This window comes from Neolamprologus brichardi, chromosome 3, assembly GCF_056152115.1.
Source record: "Neolamprologus brichardi isolate AB-2024 chromosome 3, ASM5615211v1, whole genome shotgun sequence".
NCBI classification, from domain to species: Eukaryota; Metazoa; Chordata; class Actinopteri; order Cichliformes; family Cichlidae; genus Neolamprologus; species Neolamprologus brichardi.
In genome coordinates this window covers 18135320-18158226 of record NC_142106.1, presented here as the reverse complement: position 1 = coordinate 18158226, position 22907 = coordinate 18135320, and the positions used below count along the sequence as shown (strand labels likewise).

Genomic DNA, 22907 nt, shown 5'->3' with positions numbered 1-22907 from the left:
CGCCATGTGAGGGCCGTGCTGAGCAGGCTGCTCGAGTACCAGCTGTTCTGCAAACTGGAGAAGTGTGCTTTCCATCAGCGGTCCACCTCCTTCCTAGGCTTCACCATCTCCTCCGATGGCCTGACCATGGACCCGCAAAAGGTCCAAGCCGTGACCCAGTGGCCTCAGCCCTCCAGCCTTAAGCAGTTAGAGAGCTTCCTGGGCTTTGCCAATTTCTATCGGTGCTTTATTCGGAATTTCAGCACCGTTGTCGCCCCACTGACATCCCTCACCAAACCAGCTAACCTGCCTAAGTCCTTCTGCCTCTCCCCAGGCGCAAAACAGGCATTCCGAGACCTTATCCACCGGTTCACTACGGCCCCCGTCCTGCTCCACCCTGATCCTGCCAGAGATTTTGTGGTGGAGGTGGATGCCTCCGATGTTGGCGCTGGCGCCGTCCTTTCTCAACATGGCCCGGATGGAAAACTTCACCCATGCTGTTATTTCTCAAGGAAATTTTCTCCCACGCTACAACAGTACGGTGCCGGAGACCGAGAACTCCTTGCCATCAAGTGGGCCTTAGAAGAGTGGCGGCATTGGCTCCTGGGAGCGAAAGACCCTTTTCTGATCTGGACTGATCATCAGAACCTGATCCATATTCGGTCTGCCAAGCAGCTCAACCCAAGGCAGGCCCGTTGGGCCTTATTCTTTGAGCCTTACAATTTTCACCTCGCCTACCGCCCTGGTTCCAAGAACACTAAGGCAGACGCTCTCTCCAGACAGTTCGCCCAGCACGGCCTCACGTCAGACCCTGGACCTATCCTACCTTCTCATTGCTTCGCTGCCCCCCTTTGGTGGCCCCTGGAGGACTATCCGGGATGCCCTGACCGCCGAACCACCTCCGCCTGACACCCCTGCTGGGAGGCTCTATGTACCATCCCGGTGCCGTCAGGAGGCCTTGCTCTGGGCTCACTCCTCCCGGCTCTCTGGTCACCTGGGGCCTGACAGGACCCTCCAACTCCTCCGCCGTGCCTTCTGGTGGCCCTCCATGACTTGGGATGGGAATTGGGAATTCGTTTCCGCCTGTGACACCTGTGCTCAGGCCAAGTCCTCCACTCAGCCTCCCGCTGGCGACCTTCACCCTCTCCCTGTGCCGGGACGTCCCTGGTCCCATGTCAGCCTTGACTTTGTTACCGGCCTCCCATCCGTGGGCGGTCTTGACACCGTCCTCACCTTTGTAGACCGGTTTTCGAAGGCGGTGCACCTGGTCGCCCTGGCCGACCTCCCTTCCGCCAAACGGACAGCTGAGCTCTTCTTGGACCATGTCGACTGGCTTCACGGGTTCCCCAAGGACATAGTCTCCGACAGGGGGCACCAGTTCACCGCCAGGTTCTGGAAAGCCTTTTGCCGCCTGATTGGAGCCTCTCCCAGCCTCTCGTCCGGCTATCACCCTCAAACCAATGGGCAGGTTGAACGGACCAATCAACAGCTGGGGCGCTTTTTGAGGTGCTTCGTCTCCGCCCAACCGTCGCTTTGGCCTCGTTACCTGCTGTGGGCTGAGCTGTCTCATAACCTTCACGTCTCTTCTGCCACCGGTCTCTCACCCTTTGAAGTCTGTCATGGTTTCCATCCTCCTATCTTCAGCCATCAGGAGGTGGAGGTCGACGTGCCTGCTGCTGAACGGATGGTCCACCGCTGTCGTCAGGCCTGGATCAAGGCGCGGGCTGCCATTTCCCGAGCCAACGCTCTGTACGCCAAGCAGTATCGTCGCCGCCACCGCCCGGGTCATCCTTTTCAGCCGGGGCATCGCGTCTGGCTCTCCACAAGGCACCTGAGGCTCCGCATCAAGTCCAAGAAGCTCACTCCCAGGTTCGTTGGCCCGTACAAGATCACTGCCCGGCTCAACCCCGTGACTTATCGTCTCCGGCTTCCACCCGCCATGAAGGTCCATCCGGTTTTCCACGTCTCGCAGCTTAAGCAGCGCATTACTTCCTCGCTGGCACCCCCCTCCCCAGCCCCGCCCCCGCCCAGGTTCGTCGATGGGGGTCCTGTCTACACTGTCCGGTGGATCTTGGGCTTCGGGGGGGGGGCCCTGTTAGCTGGTGATCAGCTGATCACGGGGCCGGGTTTAAAAGAGAGACGCCACCCACCTGTTCGCCGCTCAGACATCGTTCTTTTCATGTCAGGAGCTCCGAAACCTTGCCGACGTCAGTCTCCGCCTGATTCAGCAACTGTGAGTGTTTTTCCTCTCGATTCTTTTTGTCATCCCGGCTCCGCTCGCTCTTCGTCTGTAACGCCAGTTCCGAAGCCATGCTTCATGCACTGATCGTTACTAGAATAACTGCGTGTCTGTTCCAACCCATCGCTAGCCTTCGCCGCGTTTGGGTCTAGCCAGCACGCCACACGGGCAGGCCGAATTACCGTGTGTAATTTGCCCGATCATGACAATATCTCAGTTTGAATGTCGTGCCCTCCAAAATAAAATGTATCAAATCTGATTTTACACAATAAAGAAAATATTAAACATTCACAGTTTATTTACCATTTTATTGAGTGGAGCTGGATTTCAGTGTCATTAACAAGTTTTTGATGTCTTGTGTTTGTTTGAATAGTTTAACTTGTTGGAATCAGTTTTAGTTTTAAACGTAAAAAGATTTTTTTAAAAAGCAAACCTGAGTTTTGAGTTTCTCTTCTTGTTCTGCGTTCCTTTTCTTCTCATCCTGGAGCTCGTTTTTCAGCTGTAGACAGGAGAGAGAGACATCACAGCTTTTAATAGACACACATGACAACTATAAAACAAATGACAAATATATGACTCTTTTCTTTAACATTCTGCAGGTCGCCAAGTTCTTTTTGATGCCCTACTTTCTCTGTTGTTCCTCCTGAAGTTTTTTAAAGTTAGTGAGTTAATGGAGACAACATAACAGCAGTACTTTACAGGTCAGCCTGGAAATAACCAGGAGTGATAAAAAAAAAAAAAAAAAAGTGAAAAAGAGAAAGTGAGAATAAAGTGAATAATAAATATCATATAAAACCAGCGTTCGGTCTAACACATGACTGTAATCACATTACATTTTGCTGTAGCAAAGTGATGTCACACATTAGTTTAATACATTACTATTTACATTATAATTACAGTCATTTCATTAAATATGTTACATATGTTCCTTGTTTTAGTTCCTGATCTTCAACAGGCGCTAAAAGCAATGATGAGGCTTCTGAGCTTTGTAGTACTGCAGCCTTCACTTGTACCTGTACATGTTTCTACAACAGAATCAGTGTGGTGATCTCTGTGAAGTCTGTCTGTGCTGGTTTACACACACACACGACAAATATATAACAAATACCAAATATGAACCTTTTCTTTATCGTTCTGCAGCTCGCCAAGTTTCTTTTCAGCTTCCTCCCTCCTCTGTTGTTCCTCGTGGAGCTTCCGCCTCGAAGTTACTGCCAACTGAGAAATGGCAGACAAAGAAAGTACAAATACTTGTTATTGTGCTTCAGTTGAAAATTTCTGGTATCTGTACTTTACTTGAGTGTTCATTTTTCTGAGAACTTTTTATTTTTACTTGCTGCATTTTTAAACAAATATCTGTACTTTTGAATAATTATACATTTCAGAACAGGCTCGTTACTTTTGTTTTGATGCATTAGAGGTGAGTTATTTCACATCACTGTGAGCCCCCGAACATCAAACCGATTTGCATGAAAAGAGATGACATGTGCCAAGGTCAGGGGTTACAGTGGACATGTTCTTGATATTTCACTGCCAACTTTCAAACATCAAATTGATTTGAGCCTAAACAAAACACATAAAATGCAATGCAGTTCACTTATTTATCACCTGGAGATTTTGCCTAAAAAGAGGCTAATTAAATTGCCGTTGCAGTACTTCAACATCTAACTAGACCTAGAAGAGAGGGCTGAAAATAAAGGAAGTAATTTGTGTTTTAAGCGTCCGGTCATTTCAAATGAAACATTTCTGTCAGCTCAGCAAACAAAACATATTTGTGTGCACCAAAAGAATTCTGTTTATCTGGACGTCATCATACAAGTGACTTCTTCAGTCTCAGCTGACTGCAGGTTTACAACCTTATAAACAGTTACTACATGAGTATCAAACCACAAACAGAACCATTTCTTACCGAAGACGATTGGAAATCCTAACATCCATGTCTGCAGGAAAATTAATCTCCACGTTACAGTCTCCTTCACTTCCATTGCATTCATGTTTCCTCACTTCTAATATGAAGGAATCCAGTCAGTGAGATGATGTGAGGAAAAAAACAAAAGGTCTCCCAACGAGTGTGGCATCTCTTCCTGGAGTCTCTGCTTTTTTCTTTCTTTTTAGTTTTACTGTCGTTATTTTCCTCTCAGATCTCAATTCTCTCACTAGTTAACTAACATAAACTAATGTAAGTCTATCAACCGTAACCAACCACATGACGTCAAGTACTGACAGAAGATGGCGCTAAACATGTTTTTAAAACTTTAAGCATTTGATTCTTAAATCCAGCTTCACAGTTACATCTGTAATGGCCTGGTAATGGTAATGGCCTGTATTTATATAGCGCTTTACTAGTCCCTAAGGACCCCAAAGGGCTTTACATATCCAGTCATCCACCCATTCACACACACATTCACACACATCTGTGTCCGTGTTTGAGAGCTCATTGTGTAAATTAGCCTTTATGTGCGCAGCTTTCATGTCCTCTTAAAGGTCCAGCTGCTGTAAGTCTGACCCTCTACAATGGAGCCAACAGAAAATGGAGGTTTTTTAAATGTTCTTTTTTTTGTCTGCTCGTCATTAGGATGGAGATTTGTGTCAGTCTGTGGGATTGTACTCTTAAGGATTATATTGTTAAATGGTAATTATGTAAAGGTGGATTTCTGGTTTTGTTATCTAGTAACACACAAGTAATGTAACACATAGTGTAATTGATTACTCACTCCAGGTAATAAATAATGTAACTTCTACAGCATGAGAGAACACTGGTTAAAGCCACAATCAATAAATCTGCTTATATGACATAAAAACACAAATATGCGGTTTCTTATATTTATGAGCATACCTATTGTCTTTGTTGGTGATGTGTGTTTTCATCAGGAAAGGTTTGATTATATAAAATCATTTAAACAGTATAGCAACATTTTTACCAAAACAGAGACTGTGGTGACATTACTGAAATAGTAATCTAACAATGATAATGTGAAACACATTATTTCTGCTTCATCTTGTCATAAAATAAATATGTTGTTAGTGCTTATTTAGTGCTTATTGTTACTTGTTTTAAATATAGTCTAAAAGGGCCGTCTCTGAGTAGAGTCTGAGCCAAGAGTACTGACAGGAAACTGCATGCTTTTGCAGAGCACAGGAGGTGCAGACAGAAAGTGAAACTAAGCAGTGTTTTCATCGAAACTTGGTGTGTGTGACGTGCAGCGGAAATATACATATAACCATGCTGGCTTCTAAAGCTTTCAGACCTGAGCTTTTGTCTTAGTGTGTTCAGGCCTCCATTTCCGGAAATGTAAAATAAAGATTATTTTTTGAGCTTTGACCACTCTGAGTCCAGTCTTTTTCTGCCGCCAAAAGAATTCAAAAGAACTGTATTTAATAATCTCTTTAAAATCAAAAGAGGATTCTTTCTACTCAACCTTAGTAAATGTCCAAAATACAGTTATTGTCTGTGTGGTAACTCAGTTTTTTTTTTTCTTCTTTTCTTCTTTTTTCTGTTGATTATTATTTCAGGTACTTTAATTGTGAAATCCTGATTAGTATTAGTATTTCATTTCATTTCTGAAAACAATGAATATCTTGATATTTAACTTATTCATGTTTATCTACTCACGCATGAAGTCTGCTTCTTAGTGTTGATAGAAGAGCTGCTGGTATTGAGTTGCGCTCCCTCTCTCTTACTCAGAGGAACTTCAGCATCTCCTGAGTCAGTCTGATCCTTTGGTCTTCTGTTGTTCTCTTTTTGAAATTAAAATTAAATAAGAAGGAAATGCCCAAACTTGGATTAAAATATTAAACCTCTCATCAGAGTCTCAACGAAAACATTGATTCATAGTACCGATAAAGAATAATTAATCAGTGACTTACTCATGTGTTTCCTCCTTCTACGTACAAGAACAACAACTGAAAAAATTAACAGGAGGATGCAAAGAGCCAAACTAACAGCCAAACCGATGATGACAGAGGAAGAACTGGGCTCAGTTCTCAAAATCTCAAAGAAATCCTCTGAAATCGTACAAAAGAACGAAGTTTGAATACATTTGGACTTCAGATGTTCAAAAAGTGTTTCTATCATAAATGTAAAAATATAATTTGAACCTTGAACATGTATGTGTGTCTCTCTGCTCTGGTTGGTGTTCCTCTGTTGGACTCTGCAGGTGATCTTGTTGCTGTGTCTCTTCTCCACAGTCACTCTGCTGCTGACAGTATAGAGGTCATCAGGACCTCTGAGGGTCTCTGTAGGTCCAGCAGAGAGGAGGTTTCCCTCACCGTCCAACCACAGCAGCTCAGGCTCTGAATACCAGCCTGCAGACTCACACTGCAACACCACTCCTCCTCTGTTTTTGTCAATCCCTGATAAACTGATGACAGGAGAGGTGGCAGCATCGGATGCTGAACAAAAAGAAGAGTTTACAAAAAGATGTTAGTGGGTGAAAAAAATCCCATTATGGACAGTAATTCACAGTTATTAAATTATTTAAATTTTATAATTCTGACGCATTTGGCGTGTTCTCTTTTCTAAAGTCTACTTACCAACCACAAGCTTAACAAAAGATTTTTTCTCCATTAAAGGAATGCTGCATTCATATGTTCCTTCATCAGAGAGTTTTACTCTGGAGAGTTTCAGTGAAATGTTTCCATGCTTCAGTTCATTGATGAACAGTGATGTTCTTCCCCTGTATGAAGGATTTCTTGTAGTCACCAGATCCTGACCGGATCGCCACACATGGACAAATCTTGGGTTCAAGTCAGATCTTGTCCACTCCAATATCTCAGCTGTCACATCCTCTGCAGGCTCCACGTGACATGGTAAAATAACATCATCATCAACTAATGCAACTACTGGTTGATGTGGACCAACCACCTGAGACTCCGCTGTAGACAGGAGACAAAAGAAAGAAAGAGAAAGAAAGAAAGAAAGAAAGACGTGCCCATTAATTTCTGCAGCCAGTTTGAATGCATATATATAGTTAAAGATGACACTCAGCATAGAGCATTATTTTTCTTTCACTTTTTAAAAATTTTGATGAAGATAAAAATATTAAAAACATGTTTCACTAAAGAATTAAATAAACACTTGCAGGCAGGCAACAAATTACAAAAATCAAATTATAAACTGCAGTTTGTACCAAATGTAACATATTTACTATTTTGTTTATATGCACTGTAATAAAAAAAATATTATGCATGTAACATCAAACTTACCTCGATTTAAGTGTATTAGAAGATGGAAAATGAAAATACTGAAGACTTTGACTGGAGAAAGGGAGAGTGCATCTATCTGTGGAAGCATCCTGCTCTGAAAATACATCAGTGATACATACATGTGTGGTTGCAAGAATTTATTGTAATAATAAGAATTTGTCAATTTCATATCTAAAATCAACTTATTCACGATTGAACACATATTTTACATGTTACATGTTTTAATATGTTAAGTACTGTCATGAGGTCATCATCTTAGCACTATTGCTGTCCATTAACTCCAGATTTAAAGCACCAGACATTTTGTTATTGATAAAAGTGAACACACAAAACGGGTCCTGCTAAGACATTGGTGGAAAAAGAACCCCCCTCCCTATGAAGAGTGGCTAATGACAATGGCTAAGTTGGCGTCTTATGAAAAAGTGACTTATAGTTTATTAGACAAATTGCATCAATATGATTGTATTTGGTCCCCCTTTACAAGCTGGCTTTATGTAACTTGAAGAACAGAGGAGTAATGACAGAGAGGTGGTGTGGGGATTGGTGTGGTTTTTTTTTTTGTTTGTTTGGGGTTTTTTTTTTTTTGGGGGGGGGGGGGGGGGTTTGTTTGTTTTTTCGTCGTTGTTGTTGTTGTTTTGTTTGTTTCTTTTTAAAATTATTTATTTATGTATTTTTCTTTAAGTTCTGTTATTGAAGTTTAAAATGAAATAAATAAAAATTGTTGATGATAAAAAAACAAGTCAATGTGCCGATTGCATTAGCAATCAATTTAATAACACTCTGTATTAACAGTTACACACTATATAGAACAACTTTATACAATTACATTTGTTCATCAGAAAGGTTGCCTACCCCTGGCTTAGACTATGACCTTTTATTTTGAAATGAACCTGCTCCATAGCAGTGTAACCTAAGCACACGACTAAAACTGAAAGTTCAGAGTTTTTTTTTCTGCTTTAAGTGCAGGTCTCTGACTCCAAGAACAGTTCTTTATAAACATAAATACAGCTTTTCTCACACTTTGCTGCTACATTTGGAGCTTTGTGGGAGGTTTTAACAACTGACAGACATTTGTCATCTAGTATGTTTCTTACAGTTTGACAAAGAAACAGCAGTCTGACTTTATTCAGTAACATGTAGAAAATATTCCTTTCTTTTTTTTTTTTTTTTTACCACAAATAGTAGTTTTTTGTTATAAGCTTCTTTTTTGTTTGTCCTCTGACTCATAAACAACCCCAAAACAAAACAAACAAACAAAAGAAGACTTACCACAGATAGACCCCAGACTTCGACACAGTGATCCAAACTGTCAAAGTGAAACAAGTCACTGGAGCCGAGCAGGAAACAAAAACTCAGTATTAATGAGTCACTGCAAACCAGACATTCCGGTTGGATCAGTTTCTAACGTTCATTCCTTGGTCTATCAGATAAACACTGAGCATGATGAACACAGAGACGGTTGACCTTGATTGCATACTGCTTCAGATCAGTTCAGATCATGTGCAAATGGCTCAGCAGTTTGTTATTACTGTCAACAAGGAGCTCATGTTTTTGGTAGTATTTGCATTTCATTTTGTCTGTAAACAGCTCTAAAAGGTTGTGTATTCTGATAAAACTCTGTAGGGTGTAGAGTAGGGGTGTCCAAACTTTTTTCACTGAGGGCCACATACCTAAAAATATAGGAGGGGCTGGGCCACTTACTAGAAATTAGGTATATGACCTTAACTTTAGTGTATTAAAGTTAGAAAAATCCCTTAAAAGTGGTCAAATATGATATATTTTTGAATATGATTAAAGACAAAACTGCCTTCATCACAGCTTTCCATAAATGGATCTTTATTGATTTATTCAGAAAAAGCTCTGTTAGCTCATTCTCAGAACAGCAGCCTCAGATTTCTTCTTAGACTGAAGATTTACAGCACAGAGAAAAAACAATAAAGGGGAAAATGGGACGGGTACATTTCAGGTTTATTATTTAAGTTATTAGGCTTAGCAACACACCTATTAACGTTCGTTTGAAACGGTTATCAACATTAACAGACTGAACTGGACTTTATAACAGGAGTTCATAATTTTAGTAAATTCTTCTGGTGAGTATCAGCTGCGCTGGGGTATGTAAATCAGGCCATCCAGCTGCGGTGCTGATCGCCACTCGTGCCAAAAATCCAGACAAATGTCACTTGATCAAGGAGCAAATCTGCATCAGGTGAGATCAGCTGACTTTGCGTGTGCGTGCCCTGTGCACAGCGGTGTGTACTCTGTGTGTTAACAATAAAAAAAAGCATTTAAGAAAGTGGTGCGCAAAAGCAGGGTAGTGACAGAATTGATGCGCATTATTGATATTTGAAGCATGTGTACCTGCACATTAACACACGGGTACTGTGGAATATATTTTTTACTCACCTAAAGCGCTCGTGCTCTCGTCCACTCCCCGCAAAAAAATGAGCAGCTGTGCAGCGTCTGTAGCATCGGTGCTCTCATCGCATGCGACGGAGTAAAAATCAAAAGCACAGCTCCCTATGAGGTTCTTCTCAGCATAGAGCATTATTTTTCTTTCTTGTTTTAAAAATTTTGATGAAGATAAAAATATTAAAAACATGTTTCACTAAAGAATTAAATAAACACTTGCAGGCAGGCAACAAATTATAAAAAACAAATTATAAACTACAGTTTGTACCAAATGTAACATATTTGCACTATTTTGTTTATATCCACTGTAATAAAAAAATATTCTGCATGTAACATCAAACTTACCTCGATTTAAGTGTATTAGAAGATGGAAAATCAAAATACTGAAGACTTTGACTGGAGAAAGGGAGAGCACATCTATCTGTGGAAGCATCCTGCTCTGAAAATACATCAGTGATAAATACAAGTGTGGCCACAAGAGGTCATTAAAGTCAACTTATTCAAGACTAAAAACATATTTTACATGTTATATGTTTTAATATGTCAAGTACTGTCATGAGGCCTTCAACATGCACTTAGCACTATAACTTTCCATTAACTCCAGAGTTAAGGCACCAGACATTTAGTTACTGATTGAAGTGAACACATTACTTCACATTAGTGCTAAATTGCAGCCTAGAGAATAACTTTTGGTCAGTGTCATCTTTAGCTTTGAGATGAACTCTGTCTGCTGCTGATTGTTTTGATTGTGTAATGGGCCGCAAAGAAAGCTTAGCTATCAGATAATAAGGTTTCATAGATAGGTACTGTATTGATCCACAAGGTAAATTGGTTTGTTACAGCAGCAGGATAAAGAAAAAAAATAGTGCAATATAAAATAAACAACAAATAAATACAAAGTGATCTGATCAAAATCTGTGTTTATAGATTAAAAGTTCAGAGTTGGATAACCATATCTGATGTTTGCACATGTTCTCATTTATTTCAAAAGATATCCATAATAAAAGTATTTTAAAATTTATTATTTATTGTTTTCCATCTCATAATTTTCTGCACATGGACTAAAGCTGGTCTCACCATGAATTCCATAAAATAGCCGTTTATGAAAAGTTGGAATCACAACTGGTAAACTTCAGCCAACAGAGACAGTTTGCTGTGAGTGTAGACTGCAAATTGACTTTTTAGCTGCTTGACTTTGCACAGCTGCTGTAAATCAGTCAAATCTAAAATATTTACAATATTTTAATGCCTTCAGTTTTCTTTACACAAAGTAGAACATTGTTAAAACAGAAGAAAAAATACTTGGAAGAATAACTTTGCACAGACCTCTACAGCGTACTTTCTCTTTCAAAACTTTCTTTTCTGCTTTTCTGACTTCTGAAGTAGCTCTCACCATGCGACCTTGATGATGATAAGTTCAGAGCCAGCTGAGAGCTGGGTTGTTTGCTTTGTTTTAGGTGATAACGCAGAAAAGTTAAAACTTAGTTTCTTGTCTTGAAAAAAAAGGAAAAAAAGGGGGTCTTGTGTCTCTCAGCCAAGAACAACTACAATTTCATTTTCTGTTTTTGAGAAAGGAGAATTTAAAATAAATAAATAAAACAAACAAAGAGAGGAGATGTGTTGTTTAAGTGGTGAAGAAAGCTAATACTGCAAAATACTGTCTAGTGCATGATCTGCGTGCAATAAATGAAATCACTGAAATTATGCCACCAGTAGTAGCAAATCCCCACTCTATACTGAATCAAGTCACTCCAAAAGAACAATGGTTCTCAGTGATAGACTTATCAAACGCTTTTTTCTCAGTGCCTTTACACCCCGACTCACAACATCTATTTGGCTTCACTTTTGAGGGGTGAGACAGTTTCTACTCTATGTAGATGACATTTTAGTGACTGGCCACACAGAGGAAGGGTGTAAGCAAAATACCATGGCTGTGTTACGTCACTTGGCTGAGCAAGGCCATAAGGTATCTTTAAATAAACTCCAATTATGGAGACCGGAAGTCACATACTTAGGGCACACCCTCTCAGGTGAAGGCAGAAAGCTACCAAACAAAAGAAAAGAAGCCATACAAAATGTGCCACAGCCACAAACTAAGCATTCACATTCTTTCTAACTGTCAGTGAGCCTGAGTTATGACCTTGGCTCCCTGTTTTTCTGCTTTCAACAAAAGGTGGAGGTGGAGCTCCCGTGCAATGTGCTCTGTTGTCTCTACTATCAGAAAAGCAAGGCCCTGACTCTCTGCACACAATATTCTCTTCATAGCTCAGCAATATGAAATGTCATGAAATAGTCTAACTCACTCACAGAAAATCAGCAGCATAGGATAATACAAACCTATATAATAAATCTAATGATTTTCACATTCTTTTAAATCAGAAGTGTGATGCAAACTAAAACTACATACTGATCACACAATAAGTATGATGTGGCCTACAGCAGTATCAGTACTCATTTTGATTACAGGTATAATGTAACATATAACAGCATAATAATCTCACAACTGCTACAAGCACATTTGCCTTTCTTAACACACGCAAGAGAAAGGCAGCTGTTAAGAAAATGCCCTTTTGGGTGAGACAGGCCCACAGGCCCTGCATGCAAGTGTACTAACACACATACATGCAATGAAGAACAGCTTACACTATAGCACACACTATACATGCGCCTGTATCTCCCATTGGTGTTAAAACAGGGAAAACTTAACAGAGTTTTGTTATCAAATGCTGAATTTATCCACTGCTGACATTTAACTCTCCAGCTCGACAATAGGTGAAACGTTTGTGAAAACAGAGAAGAAAAAATAAAGACCGAGAGAGTCTGGTATGACCAAGCAGTAATCAGACAATAAATTTATTTGGTAATACAATAAATTGTGAGATGCTTTCTGTTTGATTGATGCAACACAAGTAGTTTACTGTATGAAGGAAATTCTCTTTTGTGATAACATTTTGAACGTGCATTTCCATTGACCTGTCAACTTAGCGCATTATGAGCTGATATGCAAATTAGTTGATTGATACTAGATTTGAAAAAATCAACTTCTGGATCAACTTCAATGTGACAAACCGGAATACACTTCCCAGTGTTCTTGGACCAAACCCCAGGGAAGAACCACTCCATGTGCTATAAACAAAGCAAAGGTAACAGGCCGCTTGGAAACACCACTAACTGCAACCAGACCGCTGAAGGAGGAGAAGGTGCCCCTGTGAACACGACTGGACCATCTAATGGCACGTACTGGGTGCAAGGAATGGCCTGGCTATGTGGACAATAGGCATATTTCATACTGCCCCCAGGCTGGACAGGAACATATGCTCCCATATTCCTGTCAGACCACACTTTCAGGCTGACCGCAGTAAACACCACTTCTACAGCACGCCGGAAAAGAAGATCAACGTTCCCCAAAATTCAGCCACATGACCCAATATGGGGGAGCGACGTACCCAAGGAATTCAAATTATGGACTACCGGACAGAAAGTACTCCATTCATTGTTCCCCTGGGTGGGAACTGGAAAAAAACATGCTGAGGATTGAAACTCTGGACTACCGTTTTGGACTCTTCTTGAACGCTTCGTGTAAGATCAACGAACAACAGAACCAGGAAATTGATGCATTTCGGATTGCAGTGATGCAACATCGAGTAGCTCTGGACATGATACTAGCAGAGAAAGTGGGACTTTGCGTCCTCTTCAACAACACCTGCTGCACTTACATACCAGACAGTGTACACTCATCAAACATGACTGACGCCCTGAACACCTTGAGACAGATCCAACAGGCCCAAAATCAGGACTATGTAAGTGATACAAGTGACTGGTTTTCTTGGCTTTACACTGGCTCCTGGCTACAGGTGCTAAAAAGACTACTCATTGTAGTTGGAGTATTTTTACTTTTATTTTGTGTTTTTGTAACATGTATACTGCCATGTCTAAAACTCATGATTAACCACATAATTGTTTCCACTGTTGCTGCATGCATAGCCGTGACAAATGATGATGATGATGACCCCGACCTGTTGGAACATGAAGACTTTGTGTGATTAATGACGATGTGACAGAAAATGTACAACAAGATGTTACATACTGATATCTCACTAAAAGTTATACATGACAACAGGAGGGAATGTCAATGGAGAATTGTACTTAGTAGTCAGTATGAGCTTTTAATGATATAAGTTTACATATGATAGAATACTGCATGATGACCTTTTGATGACTTAGACTGTTGTTCACTACAGAGACTTGTTCTGTTCTCTTTTATCAGTTTCTTCCCACAGCGATAATAAGAGCTGAACAAGCAGTTTCACTCGTACCAGGAAGAGTCGCTTCCCCGCTCACACACACTCAAACACACGCACACACACACACACACACACACACACACACACACACACACTCACATACACATAACATTCCTAAAAGTGTATTCATTGTATTCACTGTTGTATTACCTTTGTATATAAATAAAGACCAGAGCAGTGGCAGAGCGCGAGTCCCTGAGCCACACTCTCGGGTATGAGCGCTCTGTGACCGCCTTTGCAAGTAAAAACTGCAGCGTGTGTGTCTCCACTCTCTGACTCTCAGCTGAAGAAGTGTCTTTAGAATACATCTCTTGACAGAAAGAAACACAATAGGCAGTGATCACTATCCTATAATGACAGAAATAGAAATAAATTTGATGTGGAAGAGTATGAAATAGGAGCAGTAGAGAGGTGGAATTTCAGTAGCACTGACTGGGAATCATTTAGGCCCATAAGTGAACAGCAGTTACAAAGAGCTGATTTACGTGTTGATGCTGATGATTTACATTTATCTGTGTTGTGCCATTTTGGAAGCAACTAATCAATTAATAATGAAGAAAGGAGGTAAGACCAAGAAGAAGATCTTATTGTGGTGGAGAAAGAAATGTGATGTAGACATTAAGTCTTGAAATGAAGCTTTCAAAATGTTGAAAAGAAATCATAGCACTCAGAATCCTATTGAGTATAAAAGGTCACAGGGTAATTTGAGAAGAATGATAAAAAATGCAAAGACACATTTGTGGAGGAATATTTGTAATTCATTGGGAGGACAGACTAAAATAAATCAGGTATGGTCAGTGATAAGGAAAATTAATGGGATTAAAAGAGAATATGGGGATGCAATCCTGGGTGATGGAGAAATAAAAGCAATTAGAAATGAACAGAAGGCTGATGTGATGACAAAATCATTTGCTAAAATTCACAGTTCAGACAATATTGATGAAGAAAGGAAAAGAGGAAAAGAACGGACACTGGCTGAGAATCAAGAATTATTAAGAGGAAGACACTAATGATTTACTAAATACAGCATATAATTTACAAAAAAGTAATTGAACAGAGCACTTAAGAAATCCAAGATATCAACTTCGGGAAAAGACCAGATCTGCTATATAACGATGAATCACGATAGTGAGGCATCCAAGGATGTCTTACTAAGTCTACAATAAGATTTGGAAAGGTGGGAAACAAGCACAGAGTGGGAAGGAAGCAGTGATAATCCTGATACGCAAACCAGGGAAAGATGAAACAAAACCAGGGGATGACAGACCAATAGCATTGACTTCTAACAAATGCAAAATAATGGAGAGAATGATCAATGATAGATTGATGTATTACATAGAAAGTAAAGGCTCTATATCACAGTATCAAAGTGGGTTTAGCAGAGGATCTGATGGATCCGATTTTATTTTTAGGTAAATACAGGTAAATAAAGAAGGTGTAGTAGTAGTATTTTTTCATATTGAAAAAGCATGACTTGATGTGGAGACATGGCTTATTAGTTAAGTTGGATTTTCAAGTGGCTGAAGGATTTCCTTTTAAATGGATAAATACAAGTAAGCATAGGGTCGACATATTCTGAGAGTTATATGGTTGAAAATGGAACGTTGTGTTATGGAAATATTAACAATAACCTGCAACTCACCCAGTGAGCTTGATTTGAAGTGGGCCTAATAAACACATTGCAATGGGGGGGGGGGGTATGCCTCCTCCCTCACAGAGAGAATTATGACCTTGTTTTCTGCTTAGCCTTCACCTAAGGATTTACATCCCTGATAAGCAGAAGGAGCCTCACTATCTGTTTAATGTCTCCCATTACAACGGACTCACTGTGTTAACTTTCCACATGCATGTAAAGTAGTGGCAGGAGTGCTCTTACTATGGTAAAGTGAGAAAGTGATATTACTATAACTAATGTGATATGATTAAATATGTAATTAATACATGAGAAAAGAAATCTGCCACCACATTCCACCCTTTGTGATACCACAATTAAGAATGACATAAAAACATGGGGATTTCTTTTCTAACTACTGAACATAACATCAGCACAATTGCGTACTCAAAGAAATTCCATAATGTGCATCTTCCCTATAATCAGAAGGAAAAAAAACAAATTCACACTTTATGGTCATCTTCGCTCCATCTGAGTCTCCACCCTTTCTTCAAAGGATGGCAGTTATATCATAAAAGAAAACACAATATGAGATCATATACAGAAATGAAACAGCCTTCGTTGTTCATCTGCAAAAGAAAACTTTAACCTTAGTTACATCAAGCTGCTCTTTCATAAGAACCCGTTGTTTAGACAAGGAAGTCTTTCAGTGTGATATATTTTCCACTTTATCATTAAATACATCAACCCATGTTTCCCATTTTATTAACGGTTTCTGTAAAAGACCCTCATTCCCAGTGTTATTAGGGATTGAGGCACAAATGCCTCACCAAACATCTCACACACTCCTTTGTGCCATTTACTTTGCCCTGTCCAGATGTTTGCCATAAAGGACAGTGACTATATTTGTACCTAAGTGAATACCACAAACATAAACTAACTTCAGTGTTAGTGCTATCTACAGTCTGGGGTACAACCCGGACGTAGCCATGAATTTCCACACAGCCAACATAAATCAAACACTTCTGAGCAACATTTACAACAGAGATATCTGAGAGAGATCTTTTCTCTCTATCTATGCAGTGTGCTGTACTCTTTACTACTGTAGACCCATCTAAACAGTGTAAACCCTCTCAAAGACATTTACAATTATCTTTACTGTCCCCACATCAGTGATTGGAGAAACCAAAACAACCACATTTAACTCTAGAAGAACAACCTCATCCTTAGGTGCTTCCAGCATGTTTGAGACCTATCAAAATCCCTCAATGAAATGTGATGAACCCAAAATCCTACTTTAGGCTGTCAAACAACGTGTCAAAGCTGAGTACACATGTCAAAAGAACTCACAACTGTTGTTACTATGTTTACTCAGACAATGAGGGCCTAATGCACTTACGCATCAGGAACTTACATGCTAGAAAATCAGTCTAGCTACCCTACAAAATATACACAAATAATTATTAGTTAGGTTGCTGTAAAACTTGCATGCTATAACTACTCCAGTCACTTCTAATCAGGAATCTAACAGAGTTTGTGATGTTCAGAGAGTCATGTAAATGCATATCAGTTATAAGATGATTAGAAATGTCACACCAACGACCCCCTTAACACAAAACCACACGGAACTACTTCAGGCACAACTGCCTGATTGTTTAATAAGGTGTCATCTGCGTTCATGATCCCTCTTGGGTGGCACAGAGTCTGCTCTGCAGTCGCTGAGTTGGAGCTTGGTGCGCTCTTGTTGGAGGAGGGCGCTCTTTTCACCCCTCACCCTCTCGTTCCAACACAACTTTATGGTTATTGCTGTGGTTCTGGAATCTTCTCATAATGACTAGTGGGGCCCCAAACCGCACGACCTTTGACCTCAACTACTGCCTGGGCTGTCAGCTCTGCTATGAATGGTCCCTGCTTCTTGCTGGGTCTCTGAAGACTTCTGATCAGCACCCAGTCTCAGTCAGGAGATTCCACCCTTGGGATGATTTCTTCCAGCAATACTCTGCCTTGGGTGGCACTTGTAGCTCCCTACTAGAAGGAAAAACTTCTAACCATTTGGGAAACATATCAACCAACATCAATCCACATTTATCCTTTCAGTTTAGTGAACTTCACTTATAGATTTTCAAACCCTCATCTGAACATGGATTTACCACCTGTAGATGTTTAATACCTGTCCATAACATGTTAATCCCACAAGTCACAGTAAAAAGCCGTGGAGAAAATCATCATGAAAAACTCATGGAAATCACAGAAAACATTGTTTCATGTTACATAGTTTCATGTTAAACCTGGAATTCCTCCGCTTGATGCATGGACACTCCCATGAGTCAACTCATCAGAACTAGGCTCCTTTCTTAAAGAAAAAGGTTAGTTAGATCATTGCCAATGCAACATCAGGGCGTCTCCTCCGGAGTAGCTCTGGAACCCTGCAATAAAAGATGTCAGTGTGTTTTGCATATTAGGTTTGCTTAACACCTGGCTCTGCCAGGAGCCTGCATACACGCCATCATTGCCTGGAAAACAAGATCTGGAAGGTAAATCAAACTTCACACTTGCACACAATTGTAGATCATAAGAGTAATGAAGTATTCAGCATCGAAGACAAGTATCCTGTGCAGGTTTTCTCAAATCATTAAACCAGAATTATTGCCATAATTCGCCCCAGACATGGATCATCCCATGTGTTTATTCAACATTACTGTAACCGGTGACTTTCCTTAAGCAATGTCACTCACACTTTTCATCACTATGAGCTCAACAGTAATCAGATAACACTACACATGACACATGACACACACAACAGCTAATCACATGTAATAAAAACAATAGAGTATGTGGTTTAAAGAGACTTCACATGTGAGACATTTATAAATACAGTTTATACTCTGAATAAATATAGATGATGCATTCTCAGTCTTTCTTACTCTGACTGAGTGCTCATAGCTGTTTTTACTACAAGCCTCATTGATACAATCACACAGACATTCATAGAGCACTTGGTGTTTAAGCAGTTTAACATTCACTCACACTCTGGTGGATGCATTTGGGCAACATGGCGTTTAATATATTTCTTAAGGACATTTTGACGTGCAGACTGGGGTAGTAGAGGTCAAAAACTGTCAAATTTGTTTGTTAATGTCAAATTAAAACACAATATTAATCTTAAACTGCTGTTTAATCTGCAGATTGAATTTAAAGGAAGCGATAAATACTCAAAACCTAAAACAAAGACACAAATATATTGTAACTCATCTGTATGTAAAGAATAGTTTCAGCTGGACTTGTTTTTGCAGTTCATGGTCAGTATCAAACTTCTAACTACTCTCTTTGTCCTTAACCTGCTCTCTGGTAGAACCACAGTGAGTCAGGCTTCATGTTATTAAAGTCAAACTGCACAGGAAGAGGAAGTTTTCATCTGCAGTACAGAGCAGCTGCATTTCAGGCTCAGACATTCAGCTGCAGGACAACATGAAGGTTACAGCTGTCGGCTTCACAATGTGTGAGTTCTCTGGTTTTACATATTTCTGTGTACTTGAATAAAACTTCCACAAATGGTTTTAACAGCATTGGAAACTTATTTAATTACAGTGTTTCTGTCAATCTGGTCTTTGTCATGTTTGTCAGTATGTTCACAGTTTGCATTAAATAAAACTCACTGAAGGTCTGACAGATTAAAATGTCATAATTTATAAATATATAAATTATATTATTATAAATATAAATTTATAAATATTCAGCAGGAGGTCGTGCGCAGAAGTTCATTTGTAACAGAGTTTATATTTGCAGTAAGAAACTCTTTGGCTGATAATTTATTTAATTTTTCAGTGTTACTTGTATTTATTCTGCTGGCCGCACATGTTGAAAACAGGGGTAAGCAGCTGAGCAAGTTTCTCTCTTAAATCACATGATTTTGTCTACAAACTTTTGTTTACTACAGAAATTATTGATTGTTCCTTTACTCTATACAGTAACTACATTTGATCTCTTTCTGGTTAAGATGCTGTGTTTCGCATCGTCCCAAAAAGACTGCAGTTCTTTGAACTGGAGTCTGTCTTCTTTCACTGTGAGGGTCTTGATGGAGCTTCTCAGTTAAAAGGGATTAGAAATACTGAGGCCTTCATTTCAGTGTGTGATGAGAGCTCACCAACACTACTGTGTGCGCTTCATCGAGCCTATGCAACAGACAGCGGCGAATACTGGTGTGAGACTGGAGCAGGAGAGAAAAGCATCAGTGTCAACATCACCATAACTCGTATGTTTAACACTCGAGTGACTGAAATATTTTATTATGAAAAGATGACGTCATTTATGACCTGATGGATTTATAAATGTCATTCAGAAACATTTTCTAACATAAAAATGTTCTATTGGTATCTATAACTATAGTATTCTGAACTATTATTGTGATTATTAATTGCAAACAGCATTTAATTTAATTATTTTAATGAACCATAACGATTCCATTCAAATGTTGCCACAATATTGATGAATCAAGCCACAGTATTTGTTCAGTCTTATGTACTATTAATAAAAATTAACATTAAAATGAGTGACTATCAATGAGTCCAAAATTCCATTGCCATGGCAGCTGTTAACTAAAAAAATGTTCCACTTATTATTTCAGTGTTTTGCTTGTTTGGTTTGAAATGTTACAGATTTCTGTATCAGATAAAAAGTCTTGTTTTTCAGCTGGTTCTGTAGTCCTAGAGAGTCCTGTTGTCCCCGTCGAGGAGGAAAACAATGTGACTCTGCGCTGCAGGAACAAGACAAAGACTTCAAACCTCACAGCTGATTTCTATAAAGATGGCTTCCTCATTGGGACCAGCTACACAGGAGAGATGACCATCCACAAAGTTTCCAGGTCTGATGAAGGACTCTACAAGTGTATGATCTTTAATACTGGAGAATCACCAGAGAGCTTGTTGACTGTCACAGGTACAAATCAGACATTTTGAATCAGACATTAAGAGCTAGACTAAATTATAATTTTAGAGTGTAGCTAAATATAATTAAGTGGAGACAATCAGTTTTCCCATTCTGTCATTTAAAGGTAAACCTTACTTGTTTTACAGCAGATGTATTTTTATCATTGCAGCACTTCACAGAGAGACCTGCTCATCTTCTTGTTCTGCCGTCCAGGTGTTCCTAATGTTGAGGACTATTTTCACCATTGTGATGGTGGTTCTGCTGCTGTTGTTAGTGGGATTACTTCACTTTGGAAAACTCAGTGTTACACACACATAAATGGTATCTGTATATAAAGATGACTGATTGATGACTGATGTAGAAAGTTCTGAAAGTTTTAACATTTAGATAATAAAACAGTGCAGTAAACTGGACAATTATAAGAGCTACACTATGACAGGTGATTGCAAATATTGTAAAAAATACTTCGACTTCAGTTTTTTTTTTACTATATACTTTTTTTCCTTTTTTATTCCGTTGACTTTGTTGGTTGCTGTTAAACTCGTCATGCACAGAAGAGTTTAAAACCACAGGCCTGCTGAGCATGTTTAAAGACCTCTCAGTATCTCAGTTTACTCAGCGTGTGATTATTTTAGATGCTGCAGACGCTCCAGTAATTTTAGCTTTTTAGATACAAACCGCATGAGAAAATGTTTGTTCACAGTAGAGTTAAAATATGTCAGCGTGATCATTTCAGTGCCAGCTTGTGGCTTAAAAATTCTACATAAGCCTTGTAGCTGCAAACATGTCAGTGTATCTTCTGCAGCTAAATAGTAAGCATGGCAAGAACAATAACTTATATATATATTAACATATTTTAAAATAAAATGACCCAACAGAGGGGTGTGGATGTGAGTTACTACTTTCATTTCATTCATTCACCTTTAAATTTGTTAACTGTTTTAAAATAATTGACAAAAAATATATATATAAAGACAATCCCAGTGTCATCCACTCGGGTGTTGGTGATCGGGGCTCAGCTATTCTTCCCTGGTGAAGAGCGGCCCGCCTCTAGTCGGCGGATCCAAGCCTCACCTGGTGTCCTCCCACACTGTCGCCCACCTGTAAGGACATCTGCAGTTCTTCATCTGCTGGAAACTGCCCTTAACTACCTGCCCTCGATCTACAGCTCTCCTGCCCCCCCGCGCTACAAGTAAGGCAAACCCCCATTCTCACTGTTTAATCTCTCGTCGTCACAAACCTCGCCATGGACTAATTCCACTCTCTCTCCCATTTCAGGCACTTTGCCCCGCGAGACTCCCGCCGTGAACTTTTACTACTTCGTCGCAAATAAACTCACTGTAAACTTGTCGCTGTTGAGCATAGTGTCTGCTTTTGGGTCCATTTATGTGACACCCAGTGAAAATATCATCTATGAGAAAAGAAAGAAACAAAATATATGTTTACATACAGAAAAAGAAAAATGTGAAACATGTTTTAGAACTTTATTTTTTTTAGTATTAAGTTTGAAATTTAATATTAAAATATCAAGATTCTTTTTTCCATTTCTTACTTCACTTAACATTTTTTTATTAAATATAAATGTTTCTGAAACACCATAACACAGATACAGCAACATCACAGTTCTATTTGTCTGACACAGAAAGATGAACACAATATTAACCCTATTAAACACACAGACACACAAATGTTCCCAGAATAGTGCTTTAGCTCATGAGTTGTTACCTGATCAAATAATTGATTGGTTGCTTAACTAACTTAAAATAAGTTCGAGAAAATCTTTCAAAAAATAAAATTAACTTAATAAATCAGACACAGCAGTGAATTATCAACATATTCTTGGTTGATAAGATTTATGCATTTTCTACTTAATTAAACAAAGACTAAACCAATTTTAGTATCTGGGAAATTTAGGTGCATGAGAAGAGCTTTTGCTTACTTGACTTAACTGAGTCTTGACTGAATAAAATGTTACAAGTTGAACACTTCACAGAGAGACCTGCTCATCTTCTTGTTCTGTCGTTCACGTGTTCCTAACGTTGAGGACTATTTTCATCATTGTGATGGTGGTTCAGCTGCTGTTGTTAGTGGGATTACTTCACTTTGGAAAACTCAGTGTTACACAGAAATAAATTATATTTATATATAAAGATCACTGATTCATGACTAATGGAGAATGTTCTGAAAGTTTTAACATTTAGGTAATAAAACAGTGCAGAAAACTGGACAATCATAA

The 22907-nt window shown here is 39.4% G+C and overlaps 2 protein-coding genes, 1 long non-coding RNA gene and 1 pseudogene across 3 annotated transcripts in view; 2 read left to right on the top strand and 2 right to left on the bottom strand.

The window, feature by feature from the left end:
- LOC148103711 (butyrophilin subfamily 3 member A2-like) overlaps positions 1–7526 on the bottom strand; it is a 52068-nt gene extending 44542 nt beyond the window's left edge. The window contains exons 1-3 of the mRNA XM_087833068.1: positions 7421–7526; positions 6749–7090; positions 6314–6607 (exon numbers count right to left, since the gene is read on the bottom strand). Coding sequence (XP_087689194.1) covers positions 6314–6607; positions 6749–7090; positions 7421–7526 — 742 coding nt within the window. The remainder of the gene's footprint in view (positions 1–6313; positions 6608–6748; positions 7091–7420) is intronic.
- A 2022-nt stretch (positions 7527–9548) lies between these two features.
- LOC118456070 (uncharacterized) lies at positions 9549–10269 on the bottom strand. Its single transcript, XR_004844339.2, has 3 exons — positions 10175–10269; positions 9824–9976; positions 9549–9678 (listed from the first exon to the last, which is right to left on the bottom strand). It is a non-coding gene; the product is annotated as an uncharacterized LOC118456070 (long non-coding RNA).
- Positions 10270–12950: 2681 nt separating this feature from the next.
- LOC148103710 (syncytin-A-like) lies at positions 12951–13872 on the top strand (annotated as a pseudogene).
- Positions 13873–17575: 3703 nt separating this feature from the next.
- Positions 17576–20989, top strand: LOC148103709 (low affinity immunoglobulin gamma Fc region receptor II-like). Its single transcript, XM_087838190.1, has 4 exons — positions 17576–17762; positions 19743–19997; positions 20435–20680; positions 20853–20989. The coding sequence occupies exons 1-4, from the start codon at positions 17576–17578 to the stop codon at positions 20987–20989; spliced, it is 825 nt and encodes a 274-aa protein (XP_087694316.1).
- Positions 20990–22907: the final 1918 nt, after the last annotated feature.

Bases quoted from the DNA above. Each gene is read 5' to 3' on its own strand.
- LOC148103709 (XM_087838190.1), top strand. From the start codon at position 17,576: ATGACTAGTGGGGCCCCAAACCGCACGACCTTTGACCTCAACTACTGC. The intron at 19,998-20,434 runs GTATGTTTAACA...CTTGTTTTTCAG, and splicing joins TGTCAACATCACCATAACTC to CTGGTTCTGTAGTCCTAGAG. The intron at 20,681-20,852 runs GTACAAATCAGA...CACTTCACAGAG, and splicing joins GAGCTTGTTGACTGTCACAG to AGACCTGCTCATCTTCTTGT.